We start from the raw sequence: 22,968 nt of genomic DNA on the forward strand, positions 1-22,968 counted from the left end.
ATTTTTATTTTAAAACGTATTTTTAACTTTATTTTCTCCGCAGATCACAAGACGACGTGTCCCTCGCTCTAAGTGTGTCAAGTTGTGAAGAAGACAAGTCCAAATTCGAAGTAAAGGAAAAAGAGAAAGACGTGGAAATTCCAAAGAAAACTATACTTATTGTGGATGAGCCTCCTCACCCGTTGTTGATGAAATCGCTAACTTTGAGCCAACATGACGCGTTACGAAGTTCTATGATGGGTATGTATTATTTTTTGGTAGATATTTTAGTTTTAAAGCATTGATATGCTTTATAAATATAATTTTTTAAGGAATAGAAATTCGATCACGAAATGGGATGGCGAGAGATACGGGTTCGAATCTAGCCTTGTGATCGATTTTTTTCTATTCCTTAATAATTTATATTTTTTGGATTTTGTAAAGCTTTATTAGGGCTTTATTTAGGGAGGGTTATATGATGTCTTATAGCAGTATTAATTCCAGTATAGAAAAATGATAGAACTATATAGATCGTGAAGCGCCATCTCTGTCCCATACTGGAAATAATAAAGCTTCAAGATAATATAATTATATTATAACTGTTATTTTGTTAAAATATAACGATCCCATGCATTAATATTTTTTTTTTATTTATGATTGAAAATATTTTTGAAACAAGATATTGTATTGCCTAATTTTTCAATTCTCAAAACCATACCATATAGATAACTTTCTTATAAGAAAGAAGACAATGTAATAATATACGTAACAAAAAATATCTAGTATTTTCTAGTGTTTCATTTTACGCGGGTATTGGAAGTCGGAAAAATAATATGAATAAATCGCGTTTAAAATCCGTTAAAAAGTCTTTAATTTCTAAAAAAAATATCTATTCCAGGTTCAATGACCAGCTCTAACTACAGCACGACAAGCACATGCACAAACCAAAGCAACGCCCACACTCTAACCCTAACTCTAGAGGAGTCCAAATTCGACATGTCCGCTCTAGAAACTTCTACCCAAAGTCTTCTAGATGACGAAACATCACCAGCAGATAGCCTGATATCCTCCACTAGTACAAGTGACTCCAATAACGATATAGTCCATGATACGATATCCAGCGCTTATCAGACGGCGAATACTAAGACTAAGTCGCCGGAACCCATTTTAGAAGAGGACAGTGTTGATGGGGAAAAGAAATCTAGGTTCGTATTTATTTTAGTTAAAAATATTATAGGTCACCTCTAGAAACTTCCGCCCAGTCTGCTATAAGGTAAACAATATATTTCAGGACATTTATCACACACGGCACGCTCTGTTCCCATATTAAGCTTTCGCTTGTTATGGAAACCACATGGCTGATACACATAAATAATTTTAAATAAATACTTCTATAGATAAATTAACATCCAGAAATAGAGCAAATATCGTTCATCATACAAATATTTGCTCTGGGTGGGAATCGAACCCACGGCCACTGGCTTGGAAGACAGGGTTACTAACCAAACCAACCGATATTCAATAGCTATCTTCCACAAGTACAAGTGACTCCAATAACGATATAGTCCATGATACGATATCCAGCGCTTATCAGACGGCTAATACTAAGACTAAGTCGGAACCCATTGTGGAAGAAGATAGTGTTGATGGGGAGAAGAAATCTAGGTTTGTTTTTTGGTTATTTAAAAGTGTTTTTGCAAATATATACGACTGTATTGATGAATAGTTTTGCTTTGCATTGATAGTAGGAATATAAAGTTGATGGTTAACCTCATTCTATTGTTATATTCCTATAGAGCTGGTATTTTTTTTTTTAATCTGGAAGGTAAACTTAAAAGAAATATTGCCAATATTCTAAATATTAAACTCTGTTCGTTATACTTTCACGACCAAACTATCACCAAGATTGGAATTTGGAATCAATAATCAACCTCATAAAGTTGAAAAAGGGCATTTTCGTTTTGTCCACAGCTAGTAAACAAAAATATATACACATTGTGTGTGTGACATTTGTGGCTACAACAGGCTCTGGCTGATAAAAAGCGGTGAAAGCACTGGCCTTTTGGTCATTGTTTCCACCATATTATGCGGAGTCAATAGCCTTTTCGTAATAAACTGTTTTCTTGTGTATTTTTTCTGTCTGATTTTTTCTGCGAATAAATTCTAATTCTAGTATTTTCTAGTGTTTGATTTTACGCGAGTATTATACATTTAGAAATTAAAAACTTTTTCACGGATTTTAAACGCGATTTATTCATTATATTATTTTCCCGACGTTTCGAACACTTTACAGCGAGCGTGGTCACGGGGAGACAGTCTCAGACAGAATAAATCGCGTTTAAAATCCGTTAAAAAGTCTTTAATTTCTAATTCTAATTCTATTCTTTACATAGATACATTATTTGAACATCTTATTTGATTTCAGTTCGGACACAAGTGGTGACAATAAGAACGTAACCCCCCCATCACCGGGGACTCCCACACACGCGTCCAACTCACTGTCACTGTCTGATGGGAGAGATTTCTTTGATGACGAGATTGCTGACCAACCGGCTTTGTTGTTTAGGAGTAAGTAAAAATTTGTAAAAAAATAATATTTTTTTTTGTTTAAGGGGGGAGTCAATTAGTAATATATGGAATTTAGGAGAAAGCAGCATATAGATGTACACAAATTAAGACAGTAAATATATCACAATTTGAATTTTTATAACTCTGAAAGAATTAAGGATAATAAAATATGCCGTCTATAATTGACTTCATTTCTTTAAGAAATATCTTTGTCTATAAATTTACTACCATACTTCTGTTTAAACCGGCCACTAACTACATATTTCTGATACTTTTAATTATAAATTATATCTTATATATAAAATTCTCGTGTCACAATGTTAGTCTGCATACTCCTCCGAAACGGGTTGACCGATTCTCATGAAATTTTCTGTGCATATCGGGTAAGTCTGAGAATCGGCCAACATCTATTTTTCATATGTACCACGGGCGAAGCCGGGGTGGACCGCTAGTAATATGTATTATCTGATTTATTATATTCTTATTTTATATTATGCATGCTATAAGTAGTTATACGTAATAACATTTATTTTTCCCAACGCAATAATTTTTGCTCACCCACCTCCTTTAAATGTGTATCCTTGTTCAAATAAATGTTAGTCTGGAAGAGATCGCTGCCCAGCGATAAGGCCGCCATTTGTTCATACTTGCATCTGTTTGTATTTTTCTGTATTTAATGTAAATCTTGTGTGTGTGCAATAAAAAATTATCTATCTATCGAAATTACTTAATCCTATTTAAAATTTAGAAAATATTTTCTTGGATCAATAATTAATTTCCTATTTATTTTTATCCAGAAAATACCCACGGAAGTCCAACAGTGAAGCGAGCGGATTCGGACGTCGGCAAACAACTAAGGAGATCAAAGGAGCACTTAATGTCTAGTCCATTAGCAAGGAGAAGTCCTAAAAGTTAGTATAAATATTTATTTTTAAGTTTTAACTTTTTTGAAGTTTGAATTTCAATATAGAAATAATGTAAGTGTGGTTTACAAATGTAAAACTTGATTCTTATTTCACGTTTGTCTCTTTTAACTATTGAACTCGACTATCTAGGATTATGCAAGTATCTTTTATTTTAAGCTATCAAAGTACATAAAATAATAATTGAAATATTCCCTGTCCCATAGTGAACGGCGCCAGAAATCCGGCAGAAAGAACAGCATCACTGGACACATTATCTAGTTTAGCATCAGACGACCTGATGATGGACAACGACCTGGCGCAGTCCATCACCAGTCTGCAGAGCGTTGATGATTATATCGAACGGTTAGTAAAATATTTGGAATTCTTAGTTTCCTGATTATCAACTTAGGTTTAGACACACCTAAAGTGTATGGTGACGTAAGACAATTTATCCAGTCTGGTATAAGATGACCTGATGATGGACAACGACCTGGCGCAGTCGATCACCAGTCTGCAGAGCGTTGATGATTATATCGAACGGTAAGTTTATAGAAAAAAATGTGTGCCGAGCACACGTGTCAGAAGTGAAACTTCTTCGGCAAGATTCAAAGGTACCAAAATCTTACTCCATGATGTGACAGTATTGCCATGACGCGACCTTGAAATTTTACTCTCAACGCGCCTAAAGAATTTTCACTTCAGTTAAGTATTTGAAGCTAAAAAACAATTATGAGTTTTACATGATATTTTATTAAAGAATAGAAAAAATCGATCACGAGGCAGCTTACACAAAAAAAAAAACAATAAGATAGTTCAAGAAGTTCGATTGCTCCCGCGGATGGCCGAGAATGGCTATGGTTCGAATAGGTACAGTCTCATCGATTTTTTTAAAATTTATCACAACTTTTTTTCATCACATCGCGCGTAAAAATAATTATTTTATTCATAACCAGTATTATATGAACAAGGTGCAAAAATAATGCGAAGGACCTTATGTTAATAAAATCGCCAAATACGTATTTCCAGATAAAATAAAATTAGAATGTTGGTTTGCCAAAATATTGAAAACATTGAGACTAATCAGGTGAGTAATGTCAGATATGTATTGAGTATGGATTTAGGTTGTTCTTTATTCACAAAAGGAATTCGTTCATGTTAGTGATAAGTTTGATTTAATCAGCTATATTTTGTGATATTTCTTTGCGGTTTACATACTTACCAATCAAATATACGCAACTCTTTTACCGTTTTTGCCTGAAATTATTATTCTTCCATCCTACCCTACAAAGTACAAATTATCAACTAAAATTGCTCAACATCTTTTCTGTCACATTAAATTGAAAACTTCACTACGCAGCAGCTAAACAGCAAGAAAAAATATCTTCATAATCTTCTACGTTCACATAATAAGCATACCTACGCCTTAATTCAGATTGGGCAGTTTCCTGTGGGTTAAACTTCTTGATTAGAGAGCACCTCCGGCAAGAGCTTGCCATTATTACTTGATAGAATAAAAAATCGTTTTTTAATCTATCTATCATTCCATCCATCTTTGAAAAGTTTCAAATTAACTAGGGATTTTCCAAATTAAAGTTTTTCAATCGTTTACCAAAATCATACCTTATGCTATGGATACTTTGTGGGGCAAGCTGCTGGAACGGAACACTATCTTATGCCTTAACTCAGAACTTGACATACTATTAGTCCCATATCGTTCCCAGCTGTTCTCCACATCTATCTATCAATACAATACAATACAATACAAAAAGATTTATTGCAACCAAACAACACAATGATAAGCTTATACATTCTAAGACACCATAAAAAAATACAAAAAAATTACAGAAATAAAATATATTATAACAATCGAATTATAACTAACATTAATTATATCAAACTTGCATTGCAGCTGCAAAAAGGCCCTGGCTCAGCATAATGTTGCAGAGGCAAACTCCACAACGCTGGTAACTCTGCCAGATACCCACATGACTAGTTTGCACTTTGCGCCTCTAAGATGGAAGGAGTATGAAATAAGATGAATAATGAAATAATAATAATAAAAAATAATAATATCAATAAAACACTTTCCATCAGGTTGGACAGTTCGCTCCGCAGTGGGCTAAACTCGCTGGACGAGAAGCAGCTCCGCCAAGAGCTGTCCTCGTCCACAGCAGCTGTGCGCCAGTGGAGCCAGTTGCTGGAACGGAATAGTTTACTCGACCGACAACTCGCTGCTATGGCCGCGGGAGGCGAATCCAGTGGGAGTACAGCCAGTTTGAGTAATATTGGGTAAGTGATATTATTTAGTTTTTTTTTTCAGGATAGTGATCTTTTCTATAGGTAGGTACCAAATGATATGCTTCATCAGTCACCAAGGTGTTTGCTGATTATATTTAAGGAGTGAACTTGATTTGGTCACTACTGCACCATACTTTTCCGAGATTTGATATGTATATATCTAGCAAAGCCTCGTTTACTGGATTTACTTGTGAACGCTAAGTACCTTTTACTAACCGGGCTGCTGGCTGCTCCGCAGTCAGTTACTAGTCTCTCTTGCAAGCTAATATTTATTGAATTATTATGGAGGCAATTTGAATATTTTCTGCTATAAAATTTAATTGAATTAACAATTTTCCTAAAACTGAACTATAATAAATTAGATATCTTCAACATCAGAATCATAACATAGGTATGTATTCTTAATTTATCATTCATATACAAAATATGCCTTGGTACCATAAAATGTTTATCGAAACCCTTTGTTAGAATTTTATCTCAAACTCAATACGTAGATTATATTGTATCGCGCTGATAACGAATGTAAACATACACGATTGTATCGATAGCATTAATCCCTTGTTTAAATATACTTTTATGAAAATATCACAGAGTGTATTGTGAGACACCAATTTTCATATAAACAGAAAAATTTTCGAACCTTCAGCAAAATACATATGAGGCAAGTTGGGCAGACCAACTCAAGACCACGCGATCATGCGCTTATAACTGTGCCGAAGAGGTTGTTAAAACGATGATAATTTATAAGGAATTGATTTATAATAAATATGGTAATAGCAACGTCTTTAAAAGATCATGTATAGCCATTTTTTCTGTTTTTTATTGCTGTCTACTATTAAATCACCTTCAAATATCTCAAATTGTCGCGTATTTTCGGCCATATTATATGTTAAATCAAATTGATTTGTTTCATGCATAATATTACATGCAGGATATATGCACTTCTACCATCAAGACATTTTGGTCTGGGAGCCAGCAGCAGATTTTATGACCAAGTTCCTCTCAAGCGGTAATTAGTAAAATGCATCAAAGTATAGTATTATGAAGCCTCGTGAACGTCAGCTGGAGCTCGGTTGGGGGGAAGAGCGGTTGTAGCCTCCCGTATCAGCTGACGGTTTTTCCACCAAGATACAGCCAGCTGACATATATATTTATCCACAGTTACATATAAGCTATCATCAGGTAAATTTTTGTTTGAGAGGAAATAACGGAAAATAAATTTTTCTTTAAATTTAACTTTCATGTTCGAGACACCAGCTGACGTATAATACACCATGTTGTAACCAGCTGACTATTTTTTTTCGTTGAGATATTGGGTTAGCTACAATTTGACAAATTTTTAGCTGAGAGGAAATGAATGAATGAATGTATTTTTTTTCCTATGTGCGTGGGAGGCTACAACCGCTCACCCCCCCAACCGAGCGCCAGCTGACGTTCACGAGGCTTTATAATACTATACTCTCATGCGTCTGACGAATTATCTCTTGAGAGGAAATAGTTACCCAAATTTGCACCTGGCTCCCTAACCATTTATATCCTAAATAATAAAGCTCCTATTTTACCATTTAACACAGGAATTACAATTTAATCTCTGTGTATTTCCTCTAACACAGTCCATAAACACAGAATAATAACTCATAAGTGACATGTTTACAAACATTATCTGTAATAATGAGCATTGTTATAGACAAACGAGTTGAAGAATCACATTCACATACCGTTGTTTGTTTTGTTTTTAATTTTTAAATGATGTTTAATTTGGTCATTGAGTTTTTTTACGCTGCAGCTGATAATTGACTTGTACTGGTGAAGGAATTATCAAAATATGCCCAGTAGTTTTTGAGCTTTTTGGTACAACAAAAAAATCTTTCCTCTTGATTTTGTTTTATTTACGAATATATTATTTTCTTTTAAACCTTCTTCAAAAAATGTGTGCATGAAAAATAACAAGTACCTAGGTTATATACTTATACCATTTTTACTTTTACAACGCCATGTGTGGTAATTTAAATAAAAAACATAAACCTTATTTGCCTGAAATATTAACACTTGGTGTGCATGTCAGCAATAAAATGCAACTTTCTTTTAAAATTTATTCGTTCCTGCAGTTCCTTCATTCGTTCATTACAGTACAAAATTGTAGGTACATTAATCAATTATTTGTTATTATAACAATTAACAGAATTTATTAACTAATGCGATGACAGATTTAGACAGATAACAGATTTATTAACGATGCGAAACCTTTGTAAAGTCCACAAAACATAACTGATCGTAAAACTTATATAACTGTGTTGCAAGACATACCTAGTCGTTAATTGATATGTTTTCTTCAAATAAATCACGAATTGCTTTCCATGTCTCAAAATTCTAACACCTTTTAAAACAAGATAACGATTTTATCTGTGTATTAAATTAACCTACATCCACAAAATTAACGAATACATGGATGTAACCTTTGACGTACTTTAGTCAAAAAATGCGTTCCACAAACATATTACATAGTTTGTATTTGATATTTTTAAATTTTAACGGATTTGTACTTAACACTACTATGAATTGTATCTTTCCCAAATATATATACTTAAATAAATTAATAAATAAATAGATATAAAGAGAAAAAAAACTTTTAACACGATGTTAAAAGCTCAAAGATAGCATCAAAGGTTAGATTGTCCGTTACTTCCCAAGGTCTAGAGAGGCTCACATAAGCCTTATATGGTTATTGTGTGGGATACACATGTTTACAGAATTACTCACTAAGGTACAATATATTCAATTAAGTGTAGAATTTAGTCGAAACTTAGAAGTTTGTGTAGTTATGAGTTATATGAGCACTACGTCGTCTCTAGCTACTACCTGATATTACTATCCTACTTGATGTATAGTATCTATTATAATATTAATTATCTGTACTAAAATTGATCAAATTTTTAAGTAGGTAAGTACCTATACTTTTTACATTATGAAAAAAATATTTTGGACCTAGTTTGTCTTTACGTGATAATGCATGAAAAACAAAAACAAAATTATTAATATTTCATATACATACTTAAATATGTATAATATATAGCTAAGTATTAAGTTATTACTGAACCAAAGATTACAAAATATATCTAAGTATCAGTTCCGTAGAAAGAAAATTAGCTGAAATTTCATTGTAATTATAAGTAGATAATACTCTTAAATTATGGGGTTCACTGCTTCACTAACTGAGACACAATGGATTACGTGAAACAATAGATTTAAGGCCATATAAGAGGCCAATCAAGGCCCCCACGTTATAAATAATCTATGCTTTTACTTGCATTTATCTTGGTAGTTGTACGGTTTCAGTCTTTGCATTCTAATGAGGTGAAATGATTGTTGAAAATATTCTATTTTTGTATGTAAATTGTAAGTTTGATTCAGGTTTTGTTATCTTTTCTTCCTATCTATGGGGATGGGGATTTCAGGACAATTTTCACTCACGGCACAATCTGATCCCATTGCATAGGTACTAAGCTTTCGCTTGTGTTATGGAAACCAGATGAATAATTTCGTATCTTTTTATTAACTCGATATTTTAGCCATCTGTACAGACTTTAATTAATATTTGTTATTTGAAAACTTTCGTTATTATTTAAGCCAACAGACAGTAAAGTTCCAAGTTCGTTTTACACGAACCAACCTTAAAACTGCAATTAGCCGTAGTTTCTTATTCCAATCAATGAAAATCAATTAATTATTTCCAAATAATGGCCAATAGTTTACGAAAGAGTTGCAATTTTCAAGGTACGTTTTACGGTGATTCTTGATCGTGGTAGTGTCGAAAGGTCCTTGCACCACGCAGCTGCTGAGATGCGCTCACGATTGCCGCGAAGCGCTTTAGCGTAGGCCGTAGTCACTCACTAACTTTAGTTTGCAAAGTGACGCGCACGAGAGCGTACGTATTGTACGCAAAAAAAGGCGTTCCGAAAACCGGCTATTTTATTCCATTCGTCGTAAGTTTAAGTGCACGTGTGTTTTAATTAAATTATTTTTTTCGCGTTGCAGTGCTACAGTTCGATGACATGTGTACAAAACAATCAATGTATTGATATGATAATATTGTTTCCGCTAAATATCCGTTGTATTTCGAACATTGCTGAACGCATTCTTTTATTGACAAAAAATGTTAACAGCTGTACGGTCGAAAGGAACACGTGCAAGCTGAGATTCCTTCGTGCAATGGCACTTATTTGTGGATGGCGGATGCTCCCTTTCTTAAGTACTTACAATGCCTTGACCTTTTTAATTTAGTGTCGCTTGAACGGTTCCAATGTTCTATGTAACGTCAATTCTACCCGCTTATAGTTGCCACTCACTACAGATTAATTGAACTAAATTGCAGTTATATTGGTTATTTTTACAGCGGTTTAATGCTTTTTATAGACCATTTCTTTACAAACAACATAACTATACACATTTAGCTTTTTGGTTGTTAAACAATATTTTCTAGCTTTATTATTAGCTATGCTCTGTAAAAATATGATGCAAAAATAAAATAGAACTAGAAATGATCAATAGTCAATACATAAAATACCTATGTAAAGTTGTAAACAATTCCATGTCTATTACATATTTTTATTTTCAAACCCAACGAGGTGGGAGTTGCCCTGTTGTCGAAATAAAATCACCATGGCAACATTGAATATCTTTTCTGTTGTTTCGGCAAATACTATCCAATCTATATCCAGCAAAAAATATGATTAGCGAGTGAAGTTAATTGGGTTCTTTAATTTTTGCACATCATCTTAGACGGTACTTTTTAAGATGTAATTATCTACGCCTTAGCTAGTTAATTTTACCGGTAACGTATTTGAAAGTTTTTTTTTAATAATTTTGAAGCGATGGAACCTCTAATTTTGGTCAATTAACGTTCGAAGATTTCGGTAGTTCATAGATTAAAGTGAACGAAGCCTCATTATGTTATTATCGATGAAATAATTATAGGTTCGTCAACCTTTCTTTTGGACTATGGAGTTACCAACTGGCTTAGCTACGGTATTTTTTTCACAAAAAATCTCATAAATAAACTAAACTGTGTTGCAATTTGTTATGTTTAATTAAACTGTTTTAGTTAATTGAAATTATTTTTTACCAAGTTATTTTTTTCCAAAACAATAAACTTTTTATGTACCTACTTACCTACTAAATTTCGTTTTAAATTTCTACAAGAAACATAAAAAAAATTAAAAATTAAGTTTTTAAGAAAAATAAATTATGACAAAATTTATTCTGATGTTGTACCTACTTTACTAACACTGTCCCATGTTAATCCCCGATTTCTTGGAATCTACGAATGCTACCTGAGGTTATCATACCTTTTTACATAGCTAAGAACATGCACATGTTTTTAAATACATCTGCAGACACATTTCCATAGAGATTTTTTTCAATATCTTTGTTTCAAACGAGTTAACTTAATTACTTTAATGTTATTATTTTTAGTTTAAAAGCCATTTCTTTGAATTGTTTGCAGCGATATGGATTTTTATTGCTGAGAATTATTGTTTAACTCAACCTTTACATAAAAACTCAAAAAAACCCAGACCAAATAAGTAAAATAAAAAATTAAACGCTAAATGCGAAGATAAAGTGGCATTTTCAAGAAAAAAATTAAAATTGCAATAACTCTTCAACGGCTAACTTTTGGATATGGTGTTATAAGATCAAATCAGTTTGTTTTGACCCCTACTACACGCTCTTAACAGGAATAGGTCGACTTAACCCTGTATACATTTTTTATTGAAGACAATATGTACAAATAAAAGTTTTCGGAAACGTGTAGGTATCTACCTACGTAATAATATGTAAATTTTATCGTAAGATTATACATGGGATCTATCACAAAGGCTTTATTATGTAAATTGTTCAATCAAATGTAACAATAATTAGTTAAAGTTAAAAAAGTTAGCATACCTGGCTTTTAAAAATAATATCTACCTACTAGCTTTCCGCCAACGGCTTCGCCCGCGTAGTCAAAGAAATACCCGCAAAGTTCCCGTTCCCGTGGAATTTCCGAGATAAAACCTATCCTATGTCCTTCCTCAGAGCTCAAGCTATCTCTGTACCAAATTTGAAGTAAATCCATACAGTACCTTTTGAATTTAGCCCGGACATACAGATAAACAGACATTAAAAAAAATATGTTTGCTTTCAATATCGGTTGTACTGGTACATCACGCCATGTACCTTTTCTCATAAAAAAATATTCAATGTACAGTTTTGACTTTCCTACGATTTTATTATACCTATATGTACCTATACAGGTAGGTACGAATAAATTTTAAAATATAAGTCGTAACAACAATAGACTGTGACAATAATAAGATAAATTAATAAATACCTAACTATCTAATTATACCTTTAGATTTTGAAAATGCATTTTTTCTAGAATCTAGAATAACGCATAATTAATGCAATAGTACTGAGAATTCACTTTTATCTTTAATGTTGTAAAAAAAATCTAGCTTTTGTTTAGTACTTAGAACCAAAACAATAGTAACAAAAAATAATAAGGTAATATAATGTAATTCGTGTGAAATATATATAACGAAATTACTTAAATGCTACGTAAGTAATTATTAGTCAAGCGAACGACTTTGGGACAATAAAATGTTAAATGATGACATTTTAATCCGCAACTTATTATATAATTAACTAGCATCACGAGCATACAGAGTAAACAAGAATTTATTCAAATACTAATCAAACAATTATAAATTATAATTAATACCATATATGAATAGTGCAGTTTTAGAATTTAAATTTTTCTCCTGAAACATGCAACGCTACATTATCAATGCATGTACAATACAGATTTTGATTCGTGTAGGTAGATAAAAAAAACATTCGTTTAATCCAAAAGGTAAAAACTTAATTCAATACAAGCTTTATGAGCATAACAAAATAGTCATCAAATATATAAAACTCAAAGGTGACTGATATAGTGATCTATCAACGCACATCCCAAACCACTGGACGTATCGGGCTGAAATTTGGCATGCAGGTAGATGTTAGGACGTAGGCATCCGCTAAGAAAGGATTTCCCGAAATTCTTGCGGGAACGGGGAAAAACGGGGATGCACGTACAAAGTCGTGGGCGGAAGCTAGTAGTCAAATAAACCTCAAAATAATACCAATTTACGTATATTTCCAATACAACTGTTAACCATTTTCTTACTGTATCGATACCGGTGATATTACTTACTATTCATTCACTTTTTGCACCGTATGTACAGTTAAATACATTTGCAGTGCATTTGATTGACACCACATTATTTATTTATTTATTTATGGAACACACAACAATAAATACACATTATATTATATATAGGATGACATTATCTAATTACATAATTGTATCTTATGTATTTATCAATTATAGGTGTACACAACATTCACATTAATAACACTTATACAATTAAACATAATAGAAAGAAAAACATAATCAATATACTAAACGCTACTGGAAAAACTGTGAATAATTTGATGCTTATACTGTGCGAGGGATCCGAAAAATATATCAAGATCTGGTAAGAGCATTATTTGTTGGTTATAAGTAGCACATATTCTCGATAATGGAGCATGTTTGCCTAGGTTAGTTTTGCAAACTGGAACACAAAAAAGGTGTTTTATCGGTTTTCTGGGAAGGCGATACGGTATCTGAAAAGCGATGTTAGAAATAATGTCCTCGCAGACAACAGCACCGTTTACACATTTATGGAGAAATAGTAAATCGTGTAATTTGCGACGGTCACGTAACGAAATCATTTTAAAAAAATCTAAGCGTTCACCATATGGGCAGCGATGTGATATACCTCGAGAGGTAAAAGCCAAGTGTCTCGTAAAGGAACGTTGAATAGATTCAATACGCTGCGAATGTACGGCATAGTAGGGATTCCATACCACACAAGCAAACTCGAGGTGACTGCGAACCAGAGAATTATATAGAACTATTTTAGTTGATGTCCTAAAATGTGAGTCATGTCTTTTAATAAAGCCCAACATCCGTGCTGCATTTTTGATAATATTGTCTAGGTGAGATGTTAACCTAAGTCCGCTATCTAAAGTGACGCCAAGATCCACAATTTGAGTATTTTCAGTTAGTGCAACATTTTCGATATTATATTCAGAATGCAGTAGTGATTTTTTTCGCGTAAATCTTATGTAAGAACATTTTTTGGAGTTGATGACCATATAGTTAGCTTTACACCAGATTGCTATGTTGTCTAAATCATCCTGAATAGCATTTACGTCTGATAAATTTTCGATCGATTTATAGATTTTTAAGTCGTCAGCAAAGAGAGCATAGTGGCAATGTTTGATGCAGTCAGAAATATCATTAATATAAGTAAGAAATAGCAGTGGACCCAAGTGGGACCCCTGTGGGACTCCAGATGTTGCAGTAAACATACTCGACTTAAAACCCCTCACAACCACTTCCTGCGATCTATTATAAAGGTAAGATGCGAACCATTTCAAAATGGAACCTGATACACCGTAATTCTTTAATTTTATGAGCAGTGTTTCATGATCAACCTTATCAAAAGCGCTGCTGAAGTCCGTGTAGATCGCGTCAACTTGGCCTCCGTTATCCAGTACATTCGTTATGTCAGACAAGAATTTCACAAGATTTGTTTGGATAGAATGACCTTTACGAAAACCATGTTGATGTGGTGATATAAATTTATCCAAGTAACGAGTAACTATAGGACAAACAAGAGATTCAAAAACCTTTGATAAGGTTGATAAAATAGTGATAGGTCTATAATTACTAACAATGGTTTGGTCACCCTTTTTATATACTGGCACAATCTTGGAAAACTTCCAACGCTCGGGGAATATACCTTGTTCGAGAGACTCATTGAAAATATTAGCTAGAGGAGAAGCTATCGTGACGGCTACACGCTTAAGAAAAATGGGTGGGATAAGATCCGGACCAGCACCTTTGTTAACATCGAGTTGTTTTAACTTTGCAAGAACCTCTTTTTTGGTAACATTGAATTTGGAACAAGAATCATTATAGCAAGTCATTTTACTCGAACAAATTGGAAGCGCTTTTATTATTGGATTAGAATATATGGATGAAAAATGAGAGGCAAAGAGGTTCGCAATGTCAGGACCGCTTTCTGCGGTAAGATTGTTGAGACACATAACAGACGGTATTGATGATAGACAATTATTTCGCTTACTATTAACATATTTCCAAAATGCTTTACTATCCCTTTTGATGGCTTCTTCAATTTTTTGTTTGTAGTTTTGATGACAACGTGAACTTATTTTTTTGCATCTTTCTCGCAATACATTAAACTCAAACAGATCGCGGGGGTTTTGGAACTGTTTATACTTACGCCTTATTTTATCCTTCTCTTTAATGATACGAATTAAAGCGGGAGAAAACCAGGGAGGATATTTGCTTTTTTTAATGTAACTTTTCGGTACATGATGATCAATTACGCCTCGCAAAACATCATAAAACAGCTCCACCTTCTTATTGATATCATTAACATGTAGGAATTTAGAGTACCAATCAATATTTTCCAGCTCTCGCACAATATCATCATAATTAGCCTTAAAAAAGTTATAGCTAACAAAGTTATTACATCGCAAAGTAGAAGGTACGTTAGATTCGACACACAACAAAAGACTAGGATGATGAGGATCTGGCTTAGTCAATATATCAATCGCCGAGGATACGTTACAACAAGAGATATTTGTCAGGGCTAAGTCCAACATTTTACCATTGTGATTAAGGACATTATTAATTTGATCAAGATTATTAATGTTTATAAAATCAACAAGAGCACATTCCACATTACCGTGATACTCAACTGGAACCATTACTTTACGATTAGTACAGATATTGACCCATTTTATATTACCCAAATTAAAATCACCAAGAATTATTACGTTTCCCATTTCCTCTATAACATTATTAGCATTTAAAATAAATCTTTGAAGAGCTTTGTGATTGGTTGGAGGTGGGAGGTAAATAGTACAGATAGGAACATTTTTTACATCACCGTCAATTTCGATTTTAACATTTACCCAAAGATCCTCGTATTCGGTTTCGTATTTCAATAGTCTAGAAGACTGAAATTTTCGGGAAACAGCGATTAGAACTCCACCTCCATCCAACTTAGCATTCCTATTACAATTGCGATCTCTACGATATACAGTATACCGGGAATCAAATATCTCACTGCTAGAAATATTACATTTCAGCCACGTTTCACAAAAAACAATTATATCATATGAGTTTAATGCTATATTCTTAAATACTTCGTTAGTTTTTGTCCTAAGTCCTCTAACATTTTGATAGTATATGTTAACCATTATGAAGATAATAAAAACCGTCACATTCATACATTAAACAATAATATTAATAGAAAGTTAAACCATTTTCTTAATACTATCTAAGCAACGGATCTGCAATGCCTGACTGGTTTCATTTTTGCGCACAAATATTTTTCCATTTCGGACCCAAACAAATTTATAATTCGTTTCTTTTGCCTTTAATCTAGCAGTAGCATGAAGAATTTTGTTAGCAGGAGTTAAATGCTCAGCAACATAAACTGGCTTATTAGTACCACCAATCCCCAGATGATGTGTACTTAATTTATCATCACTATTACATTTATTATATTTTTGCACAGCTGCAAGTAGGATGTCGCGATGGCGGGGGCTTCTTAATTTGGCAACAACAGCACGCGGCCGACCATCATCTTTATTTATTTTGGCTATGCGAGTTACTTGCATTATATCATCGTCCTTAATATCGGCATTCACTACTTTAGCCAGTTGGTTCAAACAATTCGAAAGATTTTCACTACGGTTTTCAGGAATGCCATTAATTTCCAAATTACTTTCACGTAGATGTTGCTCAGTGTAGGCTAGACGACTTGTGAGATCTTTAACAGTAATCACCAAGGTAGCATTTTCTTTCGTTAGATTAGTCATTATGTTATCATTTTCCTTTACGTGCAGTTTAAGAGCTTCGTACTGGTCGTTTAAAAAAGTAAGTGATTCATGAAAGTCCGAAATTTGTTTTGTTAACGTACTAAACTTGTCACACACTGCTTTGGTGACAGCATTTTGTATCACTTCGGTCATGTCGCTTTTAAAGGAATCCAGTATTTTTTGCAAGCTCGCTTCAGTCACAGGGTTGGAATCATCACTAGCGTTAGGTCGCGACCGGCTTGAGCCTCCCATTTTATTTCTAAGCGTTATATTGCTATCAGCTACGTGTGAGCTCAAATCGTCGCAAACTGGCTCTTTTAGTATATTCCTGATAGGCGTATTTGTATTGTCAAGCTTGGGTCGTAGATTAAGACACGCAGGACATTTCCATGAGGACTTTTTTTCGGGTAGCATAGCAATAAACCTTTTATCACTGGTCCCTGCACATTGTAAGTCGTAGACCGAGGAACATAGAGAACATCTCAGTGAATGCGTACCCTTAACAGTATTATGACACCCAGCACAAACGTTAGACATTGTTAAAAAAAAAAAAAGTTTTAATTTCTTGTATAAAATTAATTGTAATACTTAGTCTGGATAATTAACTAATAGGTGTATAGGTTAATTAAAAAAAAATATATAATAATGAAAACACAAAAAAAAAAAAAAATATCGAGTACGGCTAGGGTTTGAACCAGCATCTATTGGACGATTTATTGTAATACACTGCACAGTTACTTCTAATAGCTACGAGCGCGGTACACACTTCTGCGAAATTATTAGTCTTATTCGACGATCGATCGAAGTAACGAAACAAAGTTTTTGTATTACCCCCGTGATAATTTTTTCTTTACGATATCAAAAGTTTAATCACAAAACACTATTTCATCACGTTAAAAATTATTAATATTGGTTCCTAGTTATAACAAAGGAAACCAAATTCACTTAAAACACTTCAACAATCACTTTAATCTTCTATAAGTTACTTGTTTACGGAACATATGTTCAACACTAAAGACGATTATTTCCAATCACTTTATGATCGATAGACTGTACGTAGCGTTAAGATAACGTTTACACTTGTTAATTGCTGACTATTTTACTATATTTCGCACTTGTGCTTCAACAAAACTTAGGTATTCTATTTTTAAATTAAAAAAATACGGAGACTATCATGCGATGTTTACGCTATATTTGACGATTTGTATGTATTAGCCATATTTGCATATGAACATGAACATACATATTAAAAACTAGAAGAAACTAATAGTAGGTCTAGGATAATTTAAAAGCAATAATACTAATAGTAGGAGAGCCCGTGAAGATCGTCCTTCACCGATTGAACCAGATGAAATAAAGCTTGCCTACTCATTTCAGTGTATAACTACCTGGCAAGCAGGTGTAAACAGGTAAGTCAAAATAGGTGAAAAAAGGCATACCTTTTTTTTTTTTAAGTGGGGAAATCTTGCATAGATACCCACGGCCTCCGGGGAAGGGGCCGTGGGTTATGCCGGATTCCTACCGACCAAAACCCCACTGTGTTCCGTCAAGCCGCATCAACGACGGGGCCACGGGTATGGTAGAATTCTTCCGTGACCCCGTCAGCGGCTGCCCGTCGCCAGGCCAAAACAAATTGTGAGCCAACCAGCTCTAACCTCATGGGGCGGCGTGAGCGGAACACGTCTCACGAAAAAAAAAAAAATACCTAGGCATATTCTGTGTATCAAAAACTATCAGTCAAATAAATTTCATTTGGTTATCAAAAGTATAAAGGTGATGAATAAAAATCGATAAAAGTTAATTTAATTAAAAATAGCCATGACCACTTTTCGATAGGCAAGCAATTATAGGCATATTTGTTTATAAAAATATTTAATAAAAATACGTCTCATCTGGTTATCAGATCGGTGAAGGACGATCTCCCACGGGCTCTTAGAGTTTAGACCATAATACAAAATGACATTAAAAGTTTGATAGAATAGAAAATATTAGATCGTGAGGTGGGATTTATTTCAACCCGCACGTCTTTCGCTTTCCCTTTTTTATAAACTGCATATAAAAATGTTATAAAACGGATAAATATCAATTGATACTTTCGAATTGTTTTGTTGCACTTTTAGTTGGTTAATTCCGCCAATTTTGTATAGAATACAATGAATACATAGCTAGCCTTAGAATGAAATTTCCTCTATTTTCAATCTTACCTATAGGTATGTCATTAGAGCTTCAAAATCAGTCTTAGAGCATTAAACAAACTAGCTCTAAGTAATCAGTGTTACAAGTTACCCAGTGTGTGTGTTTAAATGAACATTGTGATGACTATGGAAAAGAGTGCAGTGTCGGACCGGGAGGCTCCGGTAAAGGGCATAGTGGCCCAGGTTGTTACCATGCTGAATGGCCAAGCACAGAGGTATGTATTTTTCTATATAACTACATAACATCTTTTTTGCAGGACATAAGAATTATTCCACTTGTACAACCGGAATAATTACCTAATACCAGCAGATGTTTACCTATCTTGCATTTTTTAGATATATTTTGGTGATAAATTCGAAGCTCGTTATTGATGCTCGTAATTCAAGATTTAAAAGTGATTAAATCCGCATCTGTATTGTTATTGTGATACAGAATATAAACGTGTCTGAGAAGTTAGCTATAATATAATAATATATTAAAGCTATACATTTCAGTTAGCAGGAAAATCTTTAAGAACAAATGCAGTCCTGCCATTTCTTGGACCTATATGCATTATTATGTTCTTACATTGAATTCGTCAATATGTATATATATTTTTCTCAACAATTTATTAATGGTTTTAATCAACATTATGTTACGTTATGTTATGTTATTATGTAGGTAATTACTATATTGAATCGTTTAACTCTCAAGAGACGTCCGAAGTGGGTACATGACCCGCTTTGCCTTCAATCTCAATTTACATGACATTGTATCTCGCAAGTAAAGGGTTATTAAATATTCTAACCCTTTACGTAGAGGCAATATTATTTCTAAAATATATTAAGTATGTAATCTAAATTACTTAAAACAAATCGTTGCAATCATTGTTCTGTATTTCTATTTCAAAATGATCAGATTCCCTAACTCATAGAATTCTACGTCGTTACATCATGTGTGAATTGATGGACCAATATTGCTAATTATTTTATGTTGTGTTGGTAATTCTATTCTAATCGCTAAACACGGTATCTATTGTGAGGATTCCTACGAAAGAAAAATATTAAAACCGTTCCTTGAATTATAAAAAAAAACTTAACGACTGCGCAAACTTCGCGCGATTAACAGTTCATTCGGATTGGCGAGTCAGTTAGTAATAAAAAATAGTTTTAGTTAGTCATGTTTTATTTAGAAGCAGTTTACATATTGAATATATAAACTATTTAAATTTTAAACTTTATCATTCTGTACTAAACATTACTTTTAACATCTGTAAAAGTTATATTTGGACCAATATATTTTATTTCACTTCTTAGTACTGTAATAAAACCTTACATAACTTTTGTATACGTTTTCACTTATCAATGAACGAGCATTTATAGTTTAAATTATCGGTTCCGTAATGAGGGTATGCAATTGTAAAATAAAAAAAGCCTTTTTTAAACATCGTAAATTTAATATTAGTACGAAATGTTCTTTTATAAAACTGGAAGCTTGTCTCTACCTGGCCCGGGTTTACCCGAAGTAAAGAATAAAAAAATATAGTCTATGTAATTTCATAAAGATTAGATCTGTAATGGGAAAGGATTATTTTAAATACCTTGAGTAGTTTTTGATTTTGATCCCGATGCAATATAGAAAAATAAGTTCCCCTTTTAGTTTAAATAAAAAATCAATTTTCATAATCATTTATCAACATCAAAAGTCTCCGATCTCATTAAAAACAAATCTGTTATATCTTTATGACTGAAAAATAAAAATGTGTAATAAAATTTATCTTAATTTTTATGAATGTAAATTCATTGAGAAATATTTATGGTATGCTCGTTTATGTAAATGTTTTAAATAAATGTCGTCGATATAACATATTATATTTATTTTACGTTATACCTTTCACTTTCTCGTTCAACATAACACAAAAGTGTGTATTTTAAAATAAATAATTTGGAAAATCCAAAAGTGCACGCCTCATAATTTTTTTTTAATAAATATTTATTAATTATTATTTTTGTTTATTTAATAACAATTAAACCACATCGAATCAGACCCTGAAAAATGAAAGGGTTCTATTCCTGAGCATACTCAAGCGTAAGAGAAAAAAAAAGACTCGATTAGTAAAGTATTTCGGTCGCTATCGTGTTAACAAGAAAAAACCGGCCAAGTGCGAGTCGGGCTCGCGCACAAAGGGTTCCGTAGCAGCAAATATAATAAATTACAGTTAAATCAACCTATCTCAAAAACTATAAGAGATACTTTGATCAAACCAAAAATCGTTGAAAGAGTTAATTAGCATGCATCACCTCTATTTTTTTTAGAATTTTATACCCCGTAGTTATAAAAATAGAGGGGGGGGGACATACTTTTTACGACTTTGAGAGCTGATATCTCAAAAACCGTTCACTTTAAGAAAAATGTTTTTTAGAAAACTTTATATCATTTTAAAAGACCTTTCCATTGATACCCCACACGGGTATGTACATCGAAAAAAAAAATTTCATCCCTCAGTTACATGTATGGGGGGCCCCACCCCCAATTCTTTTTTTTACTATTTAGTGTCATATTTTTGTAGCGGTTCATACAACACATATTCCCATCAAATTTCATCACTGTAGTACTTATAGTTTCCGAGTAAATCGGCTGTGACAGACGGACAGACGGACAGACGGACAGACGGACATGACGAAACTATAAGGGTTCCGTTTTTGCCATTTTGGCTACGGAACCCTAAAAAGGATCCGCACATACAGACACACGGACGTCCAAGACAGAACTTTTTTAAACTGTTTTTTAACTAGTTTAAATAACAAAAATGACATCAAAAATATCATGAACGTTAAAAATAGTGTTTTTTCTTAATATGTGTGTGTATGTATTATCTTACAAGTGCAATGTATGATACATAAAGACATTTTAAGTTTGAAAAATCAGATGTTTTGCGCGAAGTGACAGTAGTACCCACCTCAACGCTTCGCTTATGAGGCGTGCAAAATAAACAAAAAACTTCACGGATTAAATAACTATTATTTTATTTATTCTATTCACATTATCTTGGTTTCTTTACATAATAAATATGTATGAAAGATTGAATCTATGAAAGATACATGATAAATAATATCTCTGCCATTTTAATTTTCAATGTTTGAAAATAGAAATAAATATTTATTGTGAACTAACTTATGTGAAATTATAATATAGATATTTATTTTTGGATTGTTCTTACGCAGGTGATTAAGAAGTTTAAGTAATTTTTATTAATACATTTCCTTAGATATTAATAAATACTTTAGTGAGCTTACATTCGTTTAAAATTTAAATGTCTATCTATAAAAATACGAATATATAAAATATGCACCCCCGTGTCTGTACGTTTTTCCTCTAAACCACTCAACGGATATTAAAACGGGTTCCACCGTCATGTTGATAATCCGTAAAAGTTTATAACTGTACATTGTACATGTTTTTAACATAAATAAAATTATTTTATACGTTTCACATACTAATTATAACGCGAACGGGGAGAAATTAATTATTCGTTTGTTTATTTGAAGCAAATAAGCTTCAATAATGCTACATAACTACATTCACATTCTGAAAACTATTATTGTTTAGGCCTTTAGGGTATATTTTCAACCGACTTCAAAAAAAGGAGAAGGTTCTCCATTCGATTGTATATTTTTCGAGTTTGTTACAGAACATTCGTCTGGGTGATCAGATTTTGTTAATTCTTCTTTTATTTGAAAGCTGGTGCCTGCCATGTGGTTCCATTATAAATTTCTTTTAGTTCTGATAATTTTCAGGCCGTTTAGTTGAAAAGAAATATGTACATACTTTAAATTTTGTTGTCAAGGAATTTTGTATACAAGCCTGGGAAAGAGGCAATAAAAGTTTATAGATAAATAAATAACAGTTGCATAAACAGTATCTACAAATAAGAAATTGTTATGAACGGATGCCATTAAAAGTTTAAAGCCAACTTAAAGATTTTATGTTTTACTGTGCGCAAACATAGCTTTATCACGTAAAAAGTGGGTTACTCCAGTTCTTATGGCATTATTGT

General features: G+C 32.9%; 1 protein-coding gene across 5 annotated transcripts in view; it reads left to right on the plus strand.

Moving 5' to 3' along the window:
* Nucleotides 1-22,968, plus strand: part of LOC149905414 (uncharacterized) — a 103,382-nt gene that overhangs the window by 54,712 nt on the left and 25,702 nt on the right. For all 5 annotated transcript variants that reach the window (XM_090106700.1, XM_090106701.1, XM_090106699.1 and 2 more), the window contains 6 exons: nucleotides 44-240; nucleotides 878-1,184; nucleotides 2,405-2,547; nucleotides 3,345-3,458; nucleotides 3,677-3,815; nucleotides 5,547-5,741. In XM_090106700.1, coding sequence (XP_089962826.1) covers nucleotides 44-240; nucleotides 878-1,184; nucleotides 2,405-2,547; nucleotides 3,345-3,458; nucleotides 3,677-3,815; nucleotides 5,547-5,741 — 1,095 coding nt within the window. The remainder of the gene's footprint in view (nucleotides 1-43; nucleotides 241-877; nucleotides 1,185-2,404; nucleotides 2,548-3,344; nucleotides 3,459-3,676; nucleotides 3,816-5,546; nucleotides 5,742-22,968) is intronic.

The sequence above is a fragment of the Colias eurytheme genome, chromosome 10 (genome assembly GCF_061535395.1).
Source record: "Colias eurytheme isolate Ceu_HAF_F1 chromosome 10, ilColEury1 Martin Lab GWU primary, whole genome shotgun sequence".
NCBI lineage: Eukaryota > Metazoa > Arthropoda > Insecta > Lepidoptera > Pieridae > Colias > Colias eurytheme.